Here is a 21,018-nt window from a genome sequence, read left to right as displayed (position 1 = left end):
CCGCATCTTTGAATTATACAACTAGTTAGGGATAAATCCCAACCATAATAGTAACCAGTTTGTATACCACTTTAGGGGTATTTTTTTGGGCTAGGATATAGTCAGTCAAGCATACAACACAATATGCAAGGGTAAAATTACCCAAATATGACATTTCCCCAACAAAAACAGGGCGTATAATCATAATCAACCAAATTTTCCAAGGTTACATTGGTGGTTAGTTTTGCTTGTAACTTTTTTTTTTTTTTTTCCTGAACTGGCAAGCTTTGTTCCAATATAAATCATTAATTGTCTAAACTTTTTAAATTTCTGAGAAGCTCTGGGATGTCATAACCCAACATCTCATCAACAGCTTGAATCAACTTCGGTTTCAACTTCTCAAATTTGTCAATGTTATAATCCTGGAGAACTTCCTGAAAATGCTCCACATTTGGAAAATCCCCTGCTGGTAAGTGGTACTCCCTTTGGATCTAAGCAGAAGAAAAAGTTTAGATCTCGATTAACAGAGGGAATATCATAAACTATTTGCAGATATCATACATACAAAAAGAGGAAGAGAGTATAGGGTAAGCCAGAAACCTTTCTGAATTCAACGTCCAAGTTCTCAATAAGATTCTCTTGCGCCTTGGCCTTGCCTATCAAAACAGGCATCTCCTTCTTCAGATGACTGATGATAAGAGCGTGAATCTTTGCTGCCCTAGCTCGCTTCACAAATTCGTTAACCTGGAGATCAAACAACATAAGTACCTGTTTTTTTTTGTGTATTTCACAATTAAAAAATCATATAAGCAGCTTATTGCTAGGAACTTCAATGAGTGCAATCCCTGCTACAAGTTCACAACACAAGCTAGCTACCTAGTGGCAATCGCATTGTCATTTCTAACAATAGCACTGATTGCGATTGATTCATAGTCCTAGTAAAATGAATTCAGCAAACTTACTCTTCGATTACAAGCATTTTTTGGAATGTCTTTTAGATCAGCAAGAAGATCATTCTGTTCCTTTAAGAAAAGATCCCGTCCCATTGGACCGGCCACTGCTTCATTTAAAGGCCCATCATTAAAAGAGCTGCATAAATGACTAAATTAGTAAATTATGCACCCTCATGAATTAATTGAGCACTATGGCTCATAAACATGTGAGATGCTGTAAAAGCTTAAAGACCAAACAAAATTCATAAGCACTCCAATTTTGACAAGATAATTCAAGTCCCATATGAAGCTCAACTGGATGAAGCTTACCCAATGTAAACACGAGTAACCTCAGGAGTGTTTAAAACCTTCCCAAGTGACCACATCAATGCCCCATAAATCCTCATCAACTGCCGCATAACCAAACATGGATTGAGATGAAATAAAAAAAGAATTAATATATCAACTTATTGCCATCGCACTGAGCACTTTTAAGAAGAAAATATTAATACTGTATTTTGAATTTGAACTTGCCATTCACCTGCTGAGTGTCCACTTGATCTGCCTTGTTCAAAACAACACGTATCTTATCATCATGGCCTTGTAGCGATGAAATCACACGTTTGAATTCATCACTAATATCAAGTTTGTGGGGATCAAAAAGGAGCAAGATGAGGTCACACTTGGCAGCAAACCAAGATGTTACACCAGTGAAGTCATAACTCCTTTCTATTCGTTGCTTCTCACCTGATAATACCCCAGGGGTATCAATGAGAGTCATATGCTCCAAAAGCTTTAAGATAAAACAACAGAAAGTTCACTTCCTGCTACTGTACATATTCAAGATGTATATGTTGAGAAATGTGGCAGGCAAACTCACTGGATGTGGCATCTGGGAACACTCAAATTTTGACAAAAACGCAGACCCAAATGTCGTAAGACCTTTGTATGGCATGTCTTCTTGAACAGAAATTGTGTTGCCCGGAATACGTCTTTCATCAGGGCCAGACTGCAGAAATTCATATCAGATTAACCAAGGGAAAAAAAAAAAAAAACCCTACAACAGCAATTACACCACCATAACAGAACAGGAGGAAATTCTGTCTTTGAGCTCTGCAATAAAATTAAGAATGATAATAATCCTTTACCATAATTACGATAAATCTATCTGTGGTTGGCTCTGGCCCGACATGAGCTCCTGCGATAACCAGTAAAGGTCAGTCAGAAATGGTATTACCACTCCACAATTTGAATTAGACCAACAGAAAAGAGAGAGAAAAGGCATTATATAACTACCAGGATAAGAACTTTTTAGCAAGTGCTTGATGAAAGTAGTTTTCCCAGTGGAATACTGTCCAAGAAGCATGACCATAGGTTTTGCATCAAAATCGCTATCTGTCTGTGACACGGAAAGGGAAAGAGAAAATGGTAAGATAATGAAATAGGCATTTGAGAACAAGTAATTAACTCACTTTATCACTACAAACATAGGAGAACGAGTCAATAAAAAGAAAATTGGCAAATCTTGTGCCTTTAGTTCCTTACTAACACGGGTGATGCAAAATCGTTAAACTGATAAGTAAGCTCTAATGGCTTCAGCTTTTGTTCATACAACCTCTTTAGACCATCATATATAGATGTCATGGTAGACAATTGTTCCTGAAAAGTGTACCCAAAATTATGATCAGAGAACTTGGTCCAATTTAATACTACCTCCGTTTCGCATTATCTGCAACAATTTCCATTTAGGGAAGCTTCACATTATGTGCAACAAAAAAAAAGTTTCCTCTTTTAGTAAATTTTTCTGTGTAAAATTACCACCATACCCTTACTAAATTGCACTTAACTTTAATAAACAACATATTAACTCTTTAACCCAAATTAATTTACCCATAATTAAAACCCTAACCCACATTCTCTCTCCTCCCTCACAACCATATCCACCACCACCATCACCATTTTTTCTCTCTCCTCCCCATAAACCACCACCAGCACCAACATTTATCTCTCTTCACTCTCTTCTCGCACAACCAACGCACCACCACCACCCAGATCCACCACACCACCGACCATTCCACCGCACCACCACCACACCATCTCTTCTCTCTGTTCTCTCTCTTCTATCTTCTCTCTTATCCACCGCACCACCGAATATTTCACCTTGCAAGTTCGCCGCCGCCGCCTCTTTTACCCTTATCAAAGCTGTCGCCGCCGCCTCTTTTCCCCTATTCAAAATTCGCCCCTTTTCAAAATCGAAATTGGATGGTGGTAAGTTGTGGTTTTAGATCTAAATTAGTAGTGGTCGGGTTGGTTGGTTTGTTGGGTTCATTGGCTGGTCGGGTTGGTTGGTTGGGTTGTGGTGCGAGTTGATTGGTGGCTCGTCAGGTTGGTTGGGTGGTTTTGTTGGGTTGTGGTGCGACCGTGCGTGTTGATTGGTGGCTGGTTGGGTTGGTTTGGTGGTGGTGCGAGTTGATAGGTGGTGGTGCAATTGGTTGGGTGGGTTTTGGGTGGTGGTGTGAGCTGATTGGTGGTGGTGCGATTTGGTCAAGTGGGTTTTGGGTGGTGGTGTGGTGGGGTTTCAGATTTTGGTGGTGGTGAGAGGGTGGGTGCTGGTGGTGTTTGCTTTCTCTCTCATCCAATTAATCACATGTTTTTATTTTACTAATCTTTGCTTAAGAAATTTTGTCTTGGGGAATGTGAAAGGGAGTTTGTTGCAGATTATGTGAAACGGAGGTAGTAATTAGAAATGCGAGCATTAACTGAAAAGCAGAAGAAAAAAATTAGAAAAAGGAAAAAAATGACCCTAAGGATAAAAAAGCACAAATATAAAAGATAAAAACAGATGCAAGAAGTTCTGAGTAGGGAAAAAGATTGTCCCAACTCTAAACAATAAAGACAAAATATAAGACTTCATAATTCCATATCTGAAATGCGAAATAACAGAGTACTTGCTTAAACCAGGAATCAAACAAAGTTTCACCTTTTCGTGCCCTTGCTTCTGGTTACTTAATAAGCATTCTCTAGCTAACAATCTGACATCAAGCATTAATTACATGAAAGCCTGAGTCAAGCATAGATTTTTATTTTGAAAAATTCACAATATACACAATATGAACTTTTATACTTAAGTTTTGTGAAGATTATATTAGCTGCTTCCTAATTTATCCAAGCTTATCCAAGGAAATGACAAATAATAACAAATTTCTTATCGCTTTGACACACTCTTCACCCAATGTTGGACAACAGAAGACAGGTTTGTCAATCCTTACCCTCTAATCCTTGAACTGTCTACAAATTTGGCAAGGGTTTGAATAAATGGTTATCATCATTAGCTTGGTGGCACAGGCGCACCGCAGAGTGTGCATGGCTGGCTTCAGAAACCTGCTACTCATTCAGTATATTGTCTGATTCTCCTTATACAATAGGACAATCTATAATTAACCCATATATCTGGGAGACAAGTCAACTCCCAGAGTTATAATATCACAGCACAAACTTCTGCCTCTTCTTTTAAAATGATCTTTTATTTGCTGTTAACATCATTTACTAAAACTTAGTGTGTTCCTTCCAAGAAACTTTGAACTATATCTTGCAATTATCTACAAATTTGCTCTATCTTCAGAAATCCCAAACCCTTGGATGCTGCATCCTCTTTTACAAATTGATTACAGCCTCACACTCAATTGTTCTTTTCATGCATAAAGGATTCTTTACTCCCATAATACAAGGACAAACCCTTCAATAGGTCAACATTTTTTTTGTTATTCCTATGTCTTTCTCCAACAAAGTTTCTGCTTCCTTTAACACATTCATAGCTAATTTGGCTCCATCAACCTCAACTAATAATAAAGTAAAAGCTTGTGAACATTACTCAAATATGAGATTTTACCTGAAGTTCTTCCAGGCCACAGCTACCCTTTTGCATCAAATAAAGTATACCTCAAACAAAATTATTGATTAGAGAATTGGACTATCAACCCTTGGGTCATAGGCCTCATAGCTGATGAATGTGGTCAAGACACAAATACTTTCCTATTCGATATATTATTACTTCTTTCTTCCCTACTACCCCAACAGACAATATATAAACTGCTTCTAATACTATACTATCATCGACCAATGCCATAAGTAGCTTCTATTACTAGAAATTATCAATAACCAAAAGACTTGAAAATTAGGCCTTTTACTCAAGCAATAAACCCATGCAACCAATTTCTCCACATCTGGACAAATTTTCAAAGAATAACCCATTGATATTTTAATACATACTAATCCGTCACAATATATGTTGCATGTTTAGAGCTTGTGAGGGTTACTGAGTTTTACTACTTGTGCCAAAAGCAAAAAATGGAACCTTTATGACAAGATGTAGAAATTAATCACCCTATCTCAATGAACCTTTTCCTAATCTTTGTTAGAACAATGTAGGGAAGATGAATGTAAATGTATCAAATTTCGACTTTCTTAATGGTAATTTACCAACACTCATACTAAAAGTCTAGAACAACGGAACGATAACTCTATTGCGATACAAAGAAGATTCAATCACTCTTGGTTGTTTAGCCAGGCTAATACACATTAGTTTGTATTAATTGTATATTTGTTATTATTACTATTGAGTCTCTTTTGTAATACACTCTATTACTCAATTAACACTAATATATACTTCGTATTGGAATTTTATTGAAGACATTAACATAAATATATCAAATTATATCACAAGCACAATTTATATATATGTTCCAACATTTTTCCTGTGAATACATTCAGATTTTTATCTATTATATGATTTTCAGTAGAAATCAGATGATCATTAAATTCGTACTCATAATCAAGTTTAAAATCAATCAAAATTTCCGAATTGAAATTCACATTATAAAAACCACATCATACTTCAATTAAAATTCAGAATATCAAAACTTTGAGTCAATATTACAATTTACAAGTATAATTGAATTGCAATGAAGAAATTGAGGAAAATAAAAGCCCTAGAAAAATTGAAACCAAAATTCAACAGAAGAAAGAGAGGATACCTCGTCGGGAATGTTGGAGAGAGAGTGGAAGCCATTGGAGCCAAGTCGAAGAAGCTGATTGTTGTAGAAAGTTGAAGAAGAAGAAGAAGAGGAAAGAGGAGAGAGAAAGTAGAAGCTTCGACATTGAGGTAGAAGCTTTAATGGCGATCTTCGAAGAAACATTGATGCCGCCATCTTTACAGAATCTCAACCAAGGAAGAGAAACGAGAAAGTGGAGGAATTGTTATTCTTACACTTGACAAAACGGTGCCGTTTACTGATTTCTTGACAAAGAAGCACAAAAAAACACCGTACCTTTTTTTTTTTTTTTTTTTTTGGTAGAAAAACAGTTAGGCAAACATATTACCGTGGGAACAAGTTCATACAAAAATACAAAATATTGAATCTAGTCTAACTAACTAAGGGTATGTTTACTTCAAATTATTTTCAGTTCAATTCAGTTTTTAATTTCCTTCACTTATAAAATAATTCAGTTCAATTCAGTTTTTAATTTCCTTCACTTATAAAATATTCAGTTCAGTTCAGTTCAGTTCAGCTTAGTTCAGTCAATCAGAACAGGCCCTAAGAGTCTAAGACTGTGATTTTGTTTCAAGGAAGAAAAAACTTTGTAACTAGATAGAGTGATCTTATAAATTAGGCAATTAGGCTTGTTTCTTCACTGTTGAGCTGAAATTATTTGTTTAGAGTACATAAACCGTAGAAGTATTATTACCAATATTCTTACAATTGAAGAATAATAACAAAGACCACCTTCATTTATTACCTTTTTTAATTTTTTATAATTTATTTATTTATTTATTAATAAATGTCATACAATAATACGATTAAAACATAAATAACCATTTTAACTCTTTTGTTGTCTAAAAAATGTAAATATAAAAACTTGAGATTCTTTATCATATCATAAGTTTCTACAATTCTACTACATTAGAAGAAGATATGTAAATTCACTAAATTGTAACGTACACATGAAACACCTACTTGAGGCACATTAAAAGTAAAAATTAGAGTTTGTCAATAAATTTGAGGCCCATTAAAATTAGAGTACTTTCATTACTAATGTAATTCCAGTTGATAATTTACCAGTATTTATGTACTCCCTCCGTGTTTTTTTAAGTGTTACAGTTTGATCGGTACATAGTTTTAGGCAATTTAATTGACTTAAATATAATAAGAGGTAAGTGGGGTAGTTGAAATATTAAAAAATTGTAAAAGAAAAATAGTGCAGTTAATAGTTTATTGAAAAGTAATGAATGTGAGAGAAAAGATATAATAAAAAAGTAGTAGTGGGTTTGGGTGGGACCATAAGAAGAGAGAGATATAATATCTTAATATAGGTTTTTGCCAAAAAAAAGAAAGTGTAACACTTAAAAAACACGGTCGGAAATGGAAAGTGTAACACTTAAAAAAACACAGAGGGAGTAATATAAGTTTTCAATGGAAGAGGAACATGATATAACAATCGGAAGTCTTGTTGGAATAAATCAAATTGTCAAACCCTTAATAGACAACCATTAATCAATTTATTTCTAGTACGAACTTTGCAATTGAGATACTTTATCATATCATAAGTTTCTACACTTCTATTACATACATTAGAAGAAGATATGTAATTATGTAAATTGTAATGTAATAACTACACGTGCAACTACTTTACACAATCTTCCTTAACAAACTTTCATATCAATACCAAAGTTTCCGATTCTCTGGCGAAAATACAACTATATATATGCTAATGGTGCTTCTCCATTTGGTAGCATGTACTATCATCAACTAGAAAGTTTGAGTTAAGTTTTCGAATTTGATTGAAGTGTCAAGAGCAGGAATCAAATGAAGTATACTAGAGATGTTGATCTTTACACCAAGTATTAGTAACTTTGTATCGATCATTCCTTTACAATAGTTGTTTTTCTCTCATTAGAGATGTCATACCTGCCAAAATGCCAATGCATCAAGAATTCAAGATTATCAACAATGAAAATTGCGAAATCTAAGAATGTTAAAATTGACTTGGGTCTGACAAAAATGGTTTAATCCATCTAAAAAGATACTCCATCTGTCCCTTAATAATAGGCCACATTTCTATTTTAGTCTTTACAGCCTCGACTAACATTCTATAAAAAGTGAAAACTAATTATGCTATTTCGATTCACTAACTTTAAAATGACCCTCGATATGATCAAATAATGTGACCTAATATCTAAAGACATAGAAAGTTCTAGACATTTCACATTTGGAGGACAAGTATGTAAACTCCAAATGACAATGGTTGAGTATGCTAAAAATAGAGAAATGATTCATAAAATTACCGAATCTTCCTAGTAAGCTGACACAACCCTGTCATTGACATTGCAAAATTTACACTACACAAATTCCAATTTCTCTGCAATTGAAACACAAAACTTAACATAAGAAGGGTAAGGGACATAGAAATCAGTAGCAATAAGGCCACCAGAAAATCATATGAAGATACTATATAGTCTTACCGGTGTAATAACCATGCCATACCGCGTCCAAATAAGTCCTGAGGCTGCTACGACTGTAAGCAAAAATCGACACGATCTGCCATACCCTTAGACTATTGAAATGGGACTAAAATTCTAAACATATGACCAAATATGCAACAACTTAATATCATTAACAATGTGTTTGGACGAGAGGTTTTTAGTAGAAAGGGAAGGGGTCAAGAGTAATGCTCTCGCTTTCCCTTCCCTTTTGCTACCACATTGCTATCCAAACAAGTCGTAAATATGTGTTAAATAGGCTAACCGATTTGCTGAGGGTACGAAATCGTCTCTGGTGGCTTGGCAAAATCTGCAACATTTGCTATGCTAAGACCCCATTTGAACGTTGGTGCCCAAAAGTGAACTGTATTGTTTATTTAATTTGATGATCAAACACTAGTAATTATAAGGACTATAATCCAAATTCTAGAATAACCAAAATTCATTCAAATAATTCAAACAGAACTACAAAGATTATTTTACACTCATTTAATTAATCAAGGAAGAAAGTGGCAAATTACTCTTATCCTTTCACGTTCAATTATACGGAGTAACAATTAGACCCCTCGATAGTAAAAATAGACCTTAAAAAAAAAAAAAAAGGCCCCATCTGTAGTAAAAAATAGCTAGGCCCCAACTTAAATTCAAAGTAATAAGATTAAAATCGAAAAATGATTCAGTAAATTAACCGTTATTAATTATATCTCGTATCTATAACGCAATAACAACATTTTATATGGAATTATCACGATTCATGAGTAATTAAGCATTTACAATATTACATGCTAGAAAAATTGAACAAAAAATATTTAGAGATGTTAAGAAGGTGGATTAGAGGGAAAAACAAACTTGTTTTGAGACCGGCTGGATGATTCCAGAAAGCTTTAAATTTCGAAGACGCCATGATTTTCTTGTGCAGAGCAATTTTTCAGTTTCTTTTTTTTTTTTTTTTTGGATATTATTTATAAAAATTAGTTTGTAATGGATCCAATCAAGAAAGGGTGGCTAATGGCTATGCATTTATTATTTGTAAAGTTTGGCCACCAAGAACTTAGGTAATCTTTAATATAAATAATAAAAATTAATATTATTATTATTAATGCTTTATATAGAAGAAAAAGATTCTCATAATAAGATATTTGTATTTCGTTGAAGTATGGTTGTCAAAAAATAATGCAAGTAAATAAAAGTAGTAAAGCTTTATGAATTGACTATGAGATAAGATTTGACTAAAGTCTAAAACATATCCAATTAAAGTATTAGGTTAACATATAACTATATTTTTAAGGCCCGGTTCTTTTCACCTTATAAAAATAATATTAAGTAAAAATAATTTCATTTAAGTATAAATAAGTTCAGTTTAGTAAAATTAATTTCAATTCAATAAAAATAAGTTCAGTTCAGTAAAATTCAGTTTTCTTAAAGAAGAATTATAATAGAAAATCAGTAAAAATAATTTCAGTTCAGTAAAAATAAGTTCAGTTCAGTAAAAATAATTTCAGTTCAGCAAAATTAAGGTGAATCAAATAGGGCCTAAGTGCACATTAGAAATTAAAATGAATAAATATTGTGAAGAACTTTATACCCTTATTACCAAAAACAACATGACGTCAAAGTTCCTAAGTTTTCGTTTTGAAGATTTACTAAACTTAGAGGTCTTAACGTGGAAACCTTATCTAGGAAATTATCCATTGGAAAGGTTGAAGGTAACGGGAATCGAACTCTTTATATATGAGCCAGTGGCGGACGGGGGTTCAGGGGTTCAACTGAACCCCGTTAGATCCGGAAAAAAAAATGGAAATTTTATTAAAAAAAAAAAAAAAACAGAAAAACTATATAAATTATATTCAAAACAAATATGTACAATGTTGGCCACGCAGTTCAGTTGGATAAGTTAGTAAGTTTTGGACTGAAGGTCCCATGTTCGAGACTTATAGTAACGCATTCTTCGTTTTTTTTTTTCACCTTTGCAATCGAGCAGCTTATGGCCCATTCAGATAACCAAATCAAGTCCACCTCCTTTATATGCTGAATATTTTGCAATTTCGTGCTGCTGTACTTCTCAGTTTTTTTTTTATTATTTTTTATTATATTTTTTTTTTCAAAATCTAAAATATTTTAATATGTTTTTCACTTGTTTAAATTGAACATTGTTAATCTTTTTTCATTTAAGTGTTAATTTGTCAATTGTATATTGTTTTTTAATTGTATATTGTAAATCTAATAATGAATAATCTGTTTTTGAGTATTTCAATTTTTTAATTGTTAGTATGTTGATTGTTTTGTTGTATACTTTTATAATTGTATTGTTAAATGGGCAGTAGAGTAGTGATTAATGTTTTTTTTTTTATTTTATTATTATAGTGTGTGACCCTGAAAAGTTCGGAGCATTTTTAAAACAAATCTCAAAAATTAATTTTTTTTTAATAATTATTTTGCATTTTTTTGGAATCTGGACTTATTTTGTTATGTACTTGTGTATTGGTATTTATTTGAACACTCTATTTTATACTTGAATACCCGATTTATATCAGTGCATTCGGATATCGGGTGTTTGATGAAGTTCGAACCCCCTAAGTATAATTCCTGGATCCGCCACTGATATGAGCTCCCATTTTATTTTCTCAGTTATGATGTATGTAATCCTTAGGGCTATATATATGTAGATTATATACGCATTAAATATACTTTCTAAAATTGAATTAAGTTGGAAATTTATGACAAAATTACGCGTAAATCATTATAATTTAATGTTAATTTAACCTTAATATTTCTTTTTTTAGCTTCTTATACATAGCCTTAAGGACTATGTTTATTATTTTTCATTTAGATTTTCATCATTATTAATTTGTTGGATAAGGTAATTAAATTCCGTGAATAAAAAAGATAGATATGATATAAGGTAATTTTTATTTTTTTCTAAATATACATGTTACGTATATACCGTGCATTCGCACGGATACTCTCTGATTCTAATAAAATGATAAGGAATTCTGGCAAAAAATCTAACTTGAGCACCAATATTTTTTGCTAATCAGGCACAATTAGCTTTTTGATAAATATGTTATAGAATACATCTAGTACATCTCTGAAAGACTTAGAAATTTCCTGAAGCTCATCTTAATTTTACAAAGACACTCAAGATCTTGGAGATAAATTGAAGTTATTTCATACATGAAAAAATTGCCAAAAATTCCATCATTAGTTTCCTTACAAGATAGATGACTCTTTTATGTTATTGAACTGTGAAGATCATGCCACTTATACATTAAGTGATTCGAGTATCTTATCATCCAACTCGAACTTCATATCTTTCTTGTCTCTTCCAATCTTTACATACTCCTCATACCGCTCCTTAAGATCTTCCGGAAGGTATGTAGTAGCCTGCCATCCGAGGATATCCTTAGCTGCTCTTGGCTCCGCGTAAAAGTGCTGAACAAAGGACAACAGATTCACAAGAATGAGTTACAACACTAGAAAAAAAGATGTAACAGAAATGTTATGTCTGTTAGCTGTTGATTACCATGTTACGGAAAGGGAAGGCTTTCTTGGCATCAACCCCGATTGCCTTTGGATCATAATGCACGATTTTAACAGGGCGACCAGCTGCTTGAGAACAGAGTTTGGCCATCCCATCAAGGGTCACTGCTCGATCACTAACACAATTGAATATGTTTCCGCTTGCTGCAGATGGGTTTTCGACTGCTGCAGTAAGCATGGATGATAAGTCCCTTACATGAGTGATGTTAGTCAGCTGCATTCCTGAACCGGGGATAGGAATTGGCCTGTCTCGGACAATCCCTGACATCAGACACATCAAATGAGATACAATTAGGAATAAGGCCTGTTAGTATTAGTTTTAATAATCATCTTCAAATGAATCTAATCTTTAAAACGCGGTGATAACAGGCTAAAAGCAACAAGTGAACAGAACTTAGCCTCAGAATATTGTCTGTCAGAAATGAAGTTATGAACAAAAATCAGCAGAATGTAATGATGATTGAACGTACGATCAAAGAACCATTCTTCACAATCCTTGTTGTTTCCTGATCCAATCATATATTGAGGCCGGAAAGATGCCCAATTACTGAAAGTTTTAGCAATACTCTCTTCTACTGCAACGTGCGAGGCACTAGCTTTAACAGCATCCTAAAACAGAATGATCATAGTTTGTTTATAAATTTTACTGGATAAAAAATTTTGCTGTTCAAACAAGTATGCATCAATTTTTTCTATGGACTCGAAATGCAAACTTACGCCTTCAACATGAGGGGGCTCATCTGTAGGGTTATATATTCCTGCACTGCTGATGAACAAAAATTGTTCCACTCCAGAGCTTTTCGCCCAGTCTATCACAGGACTACATGTTACAGCTGATTTTTATCAGTAAATTTGTTATAATTAACACAAACATCATTATAATCGATATTATTTGACAAGATAATTAGCTAAGAGTTCATGATCCTTGTCATAAATATAGAAGTAGTCTTGATAAAGCATATATTACTACATGAATATATACCTTACAGCTTCAAGGTCCTTGCCATTATTATCGAGCACCACATCAAAGGTTTCTCCTCCCACTACGCTCCCAATGTCAGCCGGATTTCCCCATATCGTCTTTCCTCCAGCACTTGTAATTTCCTAATCATACCAAAATAAAGGATAGAAAGTGTCACAATCAATCACTTCATCAATTCTGAATAGACTTCATTTCGAGTTGATCAATATGATCAACTCGAAATGCTACAGTCAGGTTGTATATATACTTGTATGTGAGGTGTGCCTAACACAGCACATGAACAACCAAATAAATGTACCACATTATATATAACAGACAGTAATCTGATTAGAGTAACTAAAATATAAACATTCAGAAGAATGAAACTTAACAGAAAAGCGGGTGAAAGGCGGTTTCTTCATTTTGTCAGAGCTTTCATCTCCAACAGTAAGGACAGTGACTTGATGACCGGCACCCAGAAGCTCTTTAGCAAAGTAGAAACCAATAACAGCATGTCCACCACTATTGGTGTTAACAATAAGTACCCTTTTCTTATCTGCAGCACTGGCATTAATACTGAAACCGCTACTGCAGACATTGCTGCTGTTTCTGAACATCAGAGGAAAAACAGCGCGATTTGATGAATGTGAGGGACTCATTAGAGGGGAGAAAAAGGAGGATTTGGAGGAAGAAAAGCAGGAAGATGAAAGCGAAAATGGTGGGAGTGTTTGAGAAGGATTGTTGGCATTGCTGTAAGATTGTTGAAGTACAGAGGAAGAAATGAGGGAATTGGATGAAAGAGCAGCAACAAAAGTTGCCATTTTTTTCAGTGTTTAGCTAGTTTCTGATGCTAGTGATCTTGTGATAACTAGCCCAACAACTTTATTTGAAGGAGTTGTAAGCTTTTTTATTTGAATTGAAGATGGGAGGACCATCTTAATTCATTCAGGATCAAAATTTAGAGAGGCTATATATGTGGTAGGAAATGAGATGGGTAAGGGGCCTATTTATCCCAGTTATTCATGACCAACTGAGTCATCTTAATACTGGGCTCTTGTTCTACTGGCTTGCTCGAAACAGGCTGGACCGCAAACACCCCACCCCCCTCCGGTCCTCCGCCGCAAAGGTTAAAAGTAGGTTTCTGTCCTTAAAAATTTTAATACCAAAATGCAACACGCACTCATTGTGTCATTAACGTCTCTTCTGACCAAACCAATCCAAAAGAAAAGCGCGATCAATTATTTTCTTTTCCATAATTACATTCCATATACAAGTATATCTTATATTAGAATAGTTATCTAGGTAAACGAAATGCGAAATGTCATTTAGTTTATGCTATTTGTCCCCTTCGTTAATTTTTTGCTGCATTTGACTTTTCACGGTCTTTAAGACACGTCTTATAACATAAATATCTCTAAATTCGTTTATGCAAGTAATTTTAAAATGTGGTATTGTAAAGTAAATATTGCAACAAATCCAACAAGATCTCACGAGTATATATTATTTTTCTATGGAACAATGATAAAATTTGTGGTCTACTTCGTACTGATCATGTTACACATTGAATAACTTTGGATATTCAATCACAGAAGAAAAAAATGATGTAAGAATGAATTATGTTTAATTGGAGAGAGTCTGAATAATAGTCTTATGCCATGGATCAGAGAGATGCTCCACAAGATTCTCAATTGGACCAGCATGTGTTACATAAGCTTGCACAAATATGCCTAACATTGCTATCATTGCCAACCTTCCTGAGAAAACATTATAATTCACACTTAATTATCAACATCTATAAATAAAGTCCAAATTTTGAAAAGATTATATTAGTATTATTGAAACAAAATAAACAGGAAACATTGATCTTGGAAAATTAGATTAATGAACTAACAAAAACTTACCATTTTTAATTTCTTTGAGCTTCCAATCATGAGCGTTCTTTATATCTTTGGCTAGCCCAAGAGGGTTTAACAGTGGGCCACCTGGGTACCTGTTTTTCCAAATTTATAAATCATCTATAGCCAAACCAGAAAATTTGTACTCATAAATTACTTTGATTTTTTGGTTGCTCATTTGTATACTCGTTTTTTAAAAAGTTTGGGGAAAAAAAAAGAGTGTAACGTGTGTACGTGTCTGTAAGAATAATGTGTATAATGAAAAAGAGTTAGCAGTACGATATAATGACTCCGTATAATGGAAGATATTATAAATTGCTCTGTGTAAGGTAGTAAAAAAAATATGTAAATCAAACTTTTTGAAATGCCTCAAAACGAAAAAATGAGTCGAATTTTCAGTATACTAATATGAAAAAGTAATTATAATTATAATTACCCAGGTTCTAAGCCCCCAAATGCTGATTCCATGCCAAAGAAAGGACCATCAGCTTGTGATCCAGGATTAACGAAGTCCATATACCTTTTAGTTTCCACAAATCTGGCAATAGTTTATAATTAGTAAGGGACTTCAGTTAAATTTCAGCAAATGAAGAGTGCAAAAACTTGGTAATCTTGCCAAAAAAATTTACCCCATTAACACTAATTGGATAAATAACAAGGTTCTTGTGCTAGCGAAGTCGAATTTAGTTGCACCAGCCTCGTACCACACTGGCAATCTACTGATCCCTGTAGTCCGAAGCAACTGCATAGAGTAGAATAGACTTCACGCGTTAGTGTAAGACTCATAGTCAAGTTCAAGAAATAATATTCCCTTCGTCTCATTTTATTTGCCTCAATAAGCCTAACAAAATCTATGGTTACGTGCAACAAATGTTATATAACGAATACAAAATTACGATTCATTTGCCAAGTTATATTTATCATCTACATTGTTCAAGTACTTACATCAGTGAAAAGAATGCCAGCAATACCAGCCATAGCAAAACGGGCATGAACCAATTCAGCCTGAACATACCACTTTAAGCTATCTGGGTCCTCTCCCAATCCAAGTGGGTCAAACCCGAAATCTCCTGCCAAACTAAGCAAACCAAAGCCCATAAGTTCAAAATTATAAATACAAATGGACCGACCTACTTAAGTTCCTTTTAAAAAAAGAAAAAAGAAAAAACACTAATACTCTAATAGCTTATTCTCTTTGCAATAAGGTGTTGTGGACTTGTGGTATGATATTAATTTTGTTAAGATTTGGTCTAATCTATTTTTTTATTATTATTTCTCTAAAATCTTACCGTGTTTTTGCATTATGTGTCAGGGAAAAATAAATAAAGTATTAAGTGAGATCTTGCGAAATTCGTTTCAACATGTGTCCTACAATGGGAATGTCTAAATGTTCATTAATTGTTGTTACTATGCAATTAAAGCAATAAGTGAACCGAATAATAAAAGGTTGTTCCGAATTGAATTGGTCGATATCTAGTCTGATCTAGTCTGATTATAGAATAAGTTGATGAGAACTCATCCTAAGTAACATGATAATGCAAGAAATTAGCTAATGTTCAACTATGAGATTAATCAAGCAAATTTTAGTAATGAAAAAAAATTATTAAGAAATGAAAAGAAACAATCTTACCTTCCATCAAGGTGAGATGGAGGGTCAAGGCCAGGAAGCCACGTGGGGCGTGCTTGAGCTTGAAGAACAACTTGCCTAGTTAATCTATCATTAGGAGTAGCTAATATTATAGATGAAGATTTGTACAAATTGTTTGTTAAGAAAGATGATGAACTAAAATTACAAGGTAGTTGTTTAAGAATGTTTTTTGCTACAAAAGTAGTTGCCATTATTTTTCAATTTTCCCTGCTTAATGCCAAATTGCCAAGCTACTCGAGCAATATATGCCATAAAAATGCTTCACATTTTACTTGGTGGCTATGAGATATATAATGGGCCCAACTTATCCTATTGTAACCGTAAGAGCAACCTATCCCGCCTTTATGGTTTTTAATCCAAATTCAGGTTCGGTTACCCGTTAAAAGGTTTTTAATTCAAATTCACGTTCGGTTACCCGTTAGAAGGTTTTTAATCCAAATTCAGGTTCGGTTACCCGTTAGAAATTTAACTTGACATATCGTTAAATTGAGACCATATCTACAATTTTGGTTAATCATTTTACTATTTAATTGAAATTTCAATTTGATTATGTTAATAATGGTTAACCACGAGTTCGCTACGACGACAAATTAAAAACACAATATGTTGGAGAAATAAATTCATTTATACGAACTTTTAACAAGATTGCTCTTATTATAGTTTGAATATAAGAAGTATGTGTGTACTCAAAGATTTTCCTAACCAAAAGAAGAGTTGCTTAAATCCCAGAGATGTAACAAAAAAGTGTATGAACCTTCAATTTATGATATGCTGCATATTCGTTAACAACTATGCTATATATATTAAATACATGTCATTGATCACTCTGATGTCGAATCATTAACCAGCAGATATGGAAGCAGCATGCACCAACGTCTTCGTCTTCGTCCTCATCTGTATCCACAAGACCACAATGTAACAGTTTAGTGAAAATGTGAAGGTGCATTTAATCATCACAAAAATAATGCACGTTAAACGGAAATACAAATGGTTATCATGCATTTCTTGAACTGTGATAGCAATGAGGGTATACAAAGGGGTTTTAAGCGTTAAAGTTTAGCTTAGCCTATAACAGTTTCTACTGCCTTTTCTTCTATCAACCTTTCTGTATCTGAACTTCTCATTTCTGACAGTAATCAGAAAACTTCTTTCTGATGAAGGATAAATGCTCTTCAATAGAAAAATGACAGTACATGCATTTAGCAGAACAAAAAATTATAATGATGAAAGATTGGTAAATTATACAAGAGGAAGATCAGCTATTAAGTAATGATAATACATATGAAGTAATAAATACGGAGTATCAATTAGTTCCCGCGTCATAGATTATATCGATCCGTTATTATAAATCCAATGACGGGTGCTCGTATAACTGTCAAAGTATATAATCTGAAACTGATTCACCCACCTGTAAACAATAACAGGAAGCAAAGCTTATTCTTTTCAACTACCACAAGTCACAACATAAGTCAATTCCCTCTAGTAACAAACTACACCGACATATTTCAAAAATTCCCCCTTGTTAAGCTTTTTCTTCTACCATCTTTTCATCAAAGGAAAGAAAAAAAAATTTTAAAGGAAAGGGAAATCCTTCTAGCATCAGTTTATTTCAATAAGCAGAGTCTAACCCCAGCATATCCAGCGTTTAAAAATTGAAAAGGGTGCACATAGGACTAAACCCACATGATACACAAGGCTACCTTTTGGCTTCTCTTTGTTAAACTACTACAATACTTCCTAGCCATTGATGCTAAAATTCCGGCGGTCATAGTCTTTGGGGACTCCTCTGTTGATACAGGGAATAACAATGAGCTCTCCACAATTTTGAGGAGCAACTTTGAGCCATATGGTCGTGATTTTTTCGGAGGAGAACCCACTGGGAGGTTCTCCAATGGCCGTCTTCCATCAGATTTCATATCTGAGGCATTTGGGCTGAAACCAGTAGTCCCTGCCTTCTTGAATCCTAATTACAACATAGATGATTTTGCTACAGGAGTTTGTTTTGCATCAGCAGGAACAGGGTATGATAACGCTACATCTGATACGCTAGTAAGTCTTCTAACTTCCAAAAAAAATGCAAACATTCTAATATGGCTACACATTCTTAATTAATAAAGTGTTGAACCTTCTTTTTTTTATAATGGCTACCCAACTATTATAGTTGGGTAAGTGTTGAATCTTCTAAATGTGCTTTTAATTTGGTGTTCTAGCTCCAAGGGTTCAAGTCTTACCTATATGAGGATGAATGTATTAAAAAAAAATAATAAATAAAAAAAAATAAAAAAAAGCTAACATATTGTACATAATTATAACATGCAGTCTGTTCTCCCACTATGGAAGGAAGTGGGGTATTATAAGCAATACCAGCAGCAGCTGAGGGACTATCTTGGTGATGACAGAGCTAACACAATTCTTGAAGAAGCAGTATACCTAATAAGTATCGGAACCAATGATTTCTTAGAGAACTACTATGCACGCCATAAAAGGCGATCGGAATTTAGTATTGAAGAGTACCAATATTTCCTCATTGGGATTGCTAATGACTTCATTAAAGATCTATATAATCTTGGAGCTCGTAGAATATCTCTCGGTGGCCTACCTCCAATGGGATGTTTGCCATTGGAAAGAACCAGAAACATCATGTTTAAGCGTCAATGCATAGAAGAATACAACCAGGTAGCTAGAGAATTTAATATGAAATTGGCAAATTTGGTCGACAGGCTAAACACAGAGCTGAAGGGAATACAGCTATTATTATCAAACCCTTACGACATTCTGTTAGAGATGATTCAAAAGCCATCATTTTTCGGTAAGATATTTTCACTTAAAACTGAAAGGGCCTAGCCTAAAAAGTGTGAAGAAATGCAACAAACATTTCCAGTCACATGAAACATCATGCTATTTACCCTTTTAGAAACCAACTAAAGTCTTGCAACTGCTAGCTGGCTTTAGACTCAGCAATTGGGCAGTTAAATCCTTTAAATCATATACAGCACAACATAATGCATTAAATATCAAGCTTCATGCCTCACATTTATTTCATGAAAACATCTTGGACTTACATGCAAAAATTACTTTTCAGTTTAAACCAAACCAAACTTTATAATATTTCATTTAAAGTAAACTTGCAGGAAATAACCTTACTGGGCCTTTTATATGCTGTATGTCAATTCTTGGAGTGATTTAATAAAATGCAACTCTGTTTACAAATGTTTTGTTATAAATTTTATTATATAAATTTTTATTTTTAAACAGGAGAATACATATAGTTACAGAGAATTATTTTTTTTGTTAGAGCTCAAGTGGTTAGAGCTCCCTCCCGGTTCCAGGAGACCTGGGATCGATTCTCACCCCCGCCCTTGTGGCTCTCTAAACACCAAAAAAAAAAAAAAAACAGAGAATTATTTTTTTTCTATTAAAATTATAAAGCATTATCATACTTACTCTTCTTCTCAAATTATAGAGCATATTTTAGTTTTCATGATCGAACTTTAAAAAAATTTGACTAAAAATTCTCATCAATATATACAACAAATATAATCATGTGAGATATGTCGTTAAATTCATCTCAATGTGTAGTTTAATAATATCATAATTTCTATATTCTATTAATACTTAATAAAAGACGTCAATGGACAAATGTACGTCTTGAAGTCTTAAAGATCTTGCAAATTTAATAGGCACTAAATATTTGGACAGAGGGAGTACTTAATAACTGCAAAAACTCAGCTAAAATAGAGATTTAGAATCTATATATAAAAAAAAAAAAATGAGAAATAGAAAACAGACTTCATTAAGACTTTCACTCTTGCTTTGTAATCTGAATTTGTGGCAACAACTGATTAATGTATATGGATGCTTAATTTCTTATTTTCAGGATTTGACAATGCAGATGTAGGATGTTGTGCCACTGGATATCTTGAGATGGGTTACATGTGCAATCAACTCAACCCATTCACATGTAAAGATGCTGATAAATATGTATTTTGGGATGCTTTCCATCCCACTGAAAGGACAAATGGTCTTGTAGCTGCTCATCTGATGAAGAAATGGTCAACCAAGTTTCTATAATTGACAACAAGGTATATGATCCCCGCCTACAATGCAATGAGGCATCATGTGCATACCACATTGCATCAAAGTAAGACCTTATAACACAATTTTCATCAGGCACCTAAATTCTTACTCCTTTGAGTACATAATCCTGTTAGTTCATTGTCTAAGAACTTGACAAGGAATCTAATTACCAAAAAAAAAAAACAAAAAAAAAAAGAGAGAGATAGGCCTCCTAATTCATCCCAACGCTTCCCAACATTGACAAGCAAAATAATAAAATAACTTTTAAATACTGTTGATTTATGAGATATTCATGTTGATTGCAGATTGGCAAGAACTATCATATGCAGTTAACAGAATGGAAATCAGAAAAACAAGAGCCTACTTATAATAGAATGTTGCAACAACTAGCAGAGGATGGCATGAACCTTGACTACAGAGTGAACATCACTTCGGCTCCTTGGGAAAAT

At 33.8% G+C, this 21,018-nt stretch overlaps 5 protein-coding genes across 5 annotated transcripts; 1 reads left to right on the top strand and 4 right to left on the bottom strand.

Moving 5' to 3' along the window:
- Positions 1-122: 122 nt before the first annotated feature.
- LOC145604490 (EH domain-containing protein 1-like) lies at positions 123-6,150 on the bottom strand. The gene is made up of 10 exons (XM_081660372.1): positions 5,945-6,150; positions 2,457-2,570; positions 2,208-2,310; positions 2,060-2,109; positions 1,792-1,920; positions 1,453-1,704; positions 1,242-1,321; positions 942-1,068; positions 580-723; positions 123-470 (listed from the first exon to the last, which is right to left on the bottom strand). The coding sequence occupies exons 1-10, from the start codon at positions 6,116-6,118 to the stop codon at positions 285-287; spliced, it is 1,359 nt and encodes a 452-aa protein (XP_081516498.1). The 5' UTR covers positions 6,119-6,150; the 3' UTR covers positions 123-284.
- Positions 6,151-7,413: 1,263 nt separating this feature from the next.
- Positions 7,414-9,507, bottom strand: LOC145605450 (mitochondrial pyruvate carrier 3-like). Its single transcript, XM_081661504.1, has 5 exons — positions 9,298-9,507; positions 8,714-8,812; positions 8,431-8,483; positions 8,254-8,327; positions 7,414-7,876 (listed from the first exon to the last, which is right to left on the bottom strand). Exons 1-5 carry the CDS (start codon positions 9,350-9,352, stop codon positions 7,831-7,833), a joined length of 327 nt encoding a protein of 108 aa, XP_081517630.1. The 5' UTR covers positions 9,353-9,507; the 3' UTR covers positions 7,414-7,830.
- Positions 9,508-11,447: 1,940 nt separating this feature from the next.
- Positions 11,448-13,835, bottom strand: LOC145604818 (chloroplast stem-loop binding protein of 41 kDa a, chloroplastic-like). Its single transcript, XM_081660786.1, has 6 exons — positions 13,342-13,835; positions 12,971-13,092; positions 12,706-12,808; positions 12,459-12,597; positions 11,972-12,249; positions 11,448-11,880 (listed from the first exon to the last, which is right to left on the bottom strand). Exons 1-6 carry the CDS (start codon positions 13,768-13,770, stop codon positions 11,710-11,712), a joined length of 1,242 nt encoding a protein of 413 aa, XP_081516912.1. The 5' UTR covers positions 13,771-13,835; the 3' UTR covers positions 11,448-11,709.
- Positions 13,836-14,414: 579 nt separating this feature from the next.
- Positions 14,415-16,718, bottom strand: LOC145605226 (photosystem I chlorophyll a/b-binding protein 5, chloroplastic-like). The gene is made up of 6 exons (XM_081661264.1): positions 16,475-16,718; positions 15,790-15,922; positions 15,474-15,586; positions 15,281-15,382; positions 14,851-14,939; positions 14,415-14,703 (listed from the first exon to the last, which is right to left on the bottom strand). Exons 1-6 carry the CDS (start codon positions 16,681-16,683, stop codon positions 14,570-14,572), a joined length of 780 nt encoding a protein of 259 aa, XP_081517390.1. The 5' UTR covers positions 16,684-16,718; the 3' UTR covers positions 14,415-14,569.
- Positions 16,719-17,533: 815 nt separating this feature from the next.
- LOC145605103 (GDSL esterase/lipase At4g26790-like) lies at positions 17,534-20,628 on the top strand. Its single transcript, XM_081661122.1, has 3 exons — positions 17,534-18,541; positions 18,812-19,301; positions 20,370-20,628. Exons 1-3 carry the CDS (start codon positions 18,176-18,178, stop codon positions 20,561-20,563), a joined length of 1,050 nt encoding a protein of 349 aa, XP_081517248.1. The 5' UTR covers positions 17,534-18,175; the 3' UTR covers positions 20,564-20,628.
- Positions 20,629-21,018: the final 390 nt, after the last annotated feature.

The sequence above is a fragment of the Chenopodium album genome, chromosome 22 (genome assembly GCF_948465745.1).
Source record: "Chenopodium album chromosome 22, dcCheAlbu1.1, whole genome shotgun sequence".
Classification (NCBI taxonomy): domain Eukaryota; kingdom Viridiplantae; phylum Streptophyta; class Magnoliopsida; order Caryophyllales; family Amaranthaceae; genus Chenopodium; species Chenopodium album.
Note: the sequence above shows the minus strand (reverse complement) of the source record. Positions and strands in the feature narration are given on the sequence as shown.

Bases quoted from the DNA above. Each gene is read 5' to 3' on its own strand.
- LOC145605226 (XM_081661264.1), bottom strand. From the start codon at position 16,683: ATGGCAACTACTTTTGTAGCAAAAAACATTCTTAAACAACTACCTTGT. The intron at 15,587-15,789 runs GTAAGTACTTGA...TACTCTATGCAG, and splicing joins CTGGCATTCTTTTCACTGAT to TTGCTTCGGACTACAGGGAT. The intron at 14,940-15,280 runs GTAATTATAATT...TTGGAAAAACAG, and splicing joins TTTGGGGGCTTAGAACCTGG to GTACCCAGGTGGCCCACTGT.
- LOC145604818 (XM_081660786.1), bottom strand. From the start codon at position 13,770: ATGGCAACTTTTGTTGCTGCTCTTTCATCCAATTCCCTCATTTCTTCC. The intron at 13,093-13,341 runs GTTAAGTTTCAT...TGGTATGATTAG, and splicing joins CGCCTTTCACCCGCTTTTCT to GAAATTACAAGTGCTGGAGG. The intron at 12,250-12,458 runs GTACGTTCAATC...GTCTGATGTCAG, and splicing joins TGAAGAATGGTTCTTTGATC to GGATTGTCCGAGACAGGCCA.
- LOC145605450 (XM_081661504.1), bottom strand. From the start codon at position 9,352: ATGGCGTCTTCGAAATTTAAAGCTTTCTGGAATCATCCAGCCGGTCTC. The intron at 8,813-9,297 runs GTTTGTTTTTCC...TAAACAATACAG, and splicing joins TCCAGCCGGTCTCAAAACAA to TTCACTTTTGGGCACCAACG. The intron at 7,877-8,253 runs GTAATTTTATGA...GCATTTTGGCAG, and splicing joins CAGCTTACTAGGAAGATTCG to GTATGACATCTCTAATGAGA.
- LOC145605103 (XM_081661122.1), top strand. From the start codon at position 18,176: ATGATACACAAGGCTACCTTTTGGCTTCTCTTTGTTAAACTACTACAA. The intron at 18,542-18,811 runs GTAAGTCTTCTA...TATAACATGCAG, and splicing joins ACGCTACATCTGATACGCTA to TCTGTTCTCCCACTATGGAA. The intron at 19,302-20,369 runs GTAAGATATTTT...TCTTATTTTCAG, and splicing joins TCAAAAGCCATCATTTTTCG to GATTTGACAATGCAGATGTA.
- LOC145604490 (XM_081660372.1), bottom strand. From the start codon at position 6,118: ATGGCGGCATCAATGTTTCTTCGAAGATCGCCATTAAAGCTTCTACCT. The intron at 2,311-2,456 runs GTAAGGAACTAA...TCCGTGTCACAG, and splicing joins ATTTTGCATCACCCGTGTTA to ACAGATAGCGATTTTGATGC. The intron at 724-941 runs GTAAGTTTGCTG...TTTGATCTCCAG, and splicing joins AAAATGCTTGTAATCGAAGA to GTTAACGAATTTGTGAAGCG.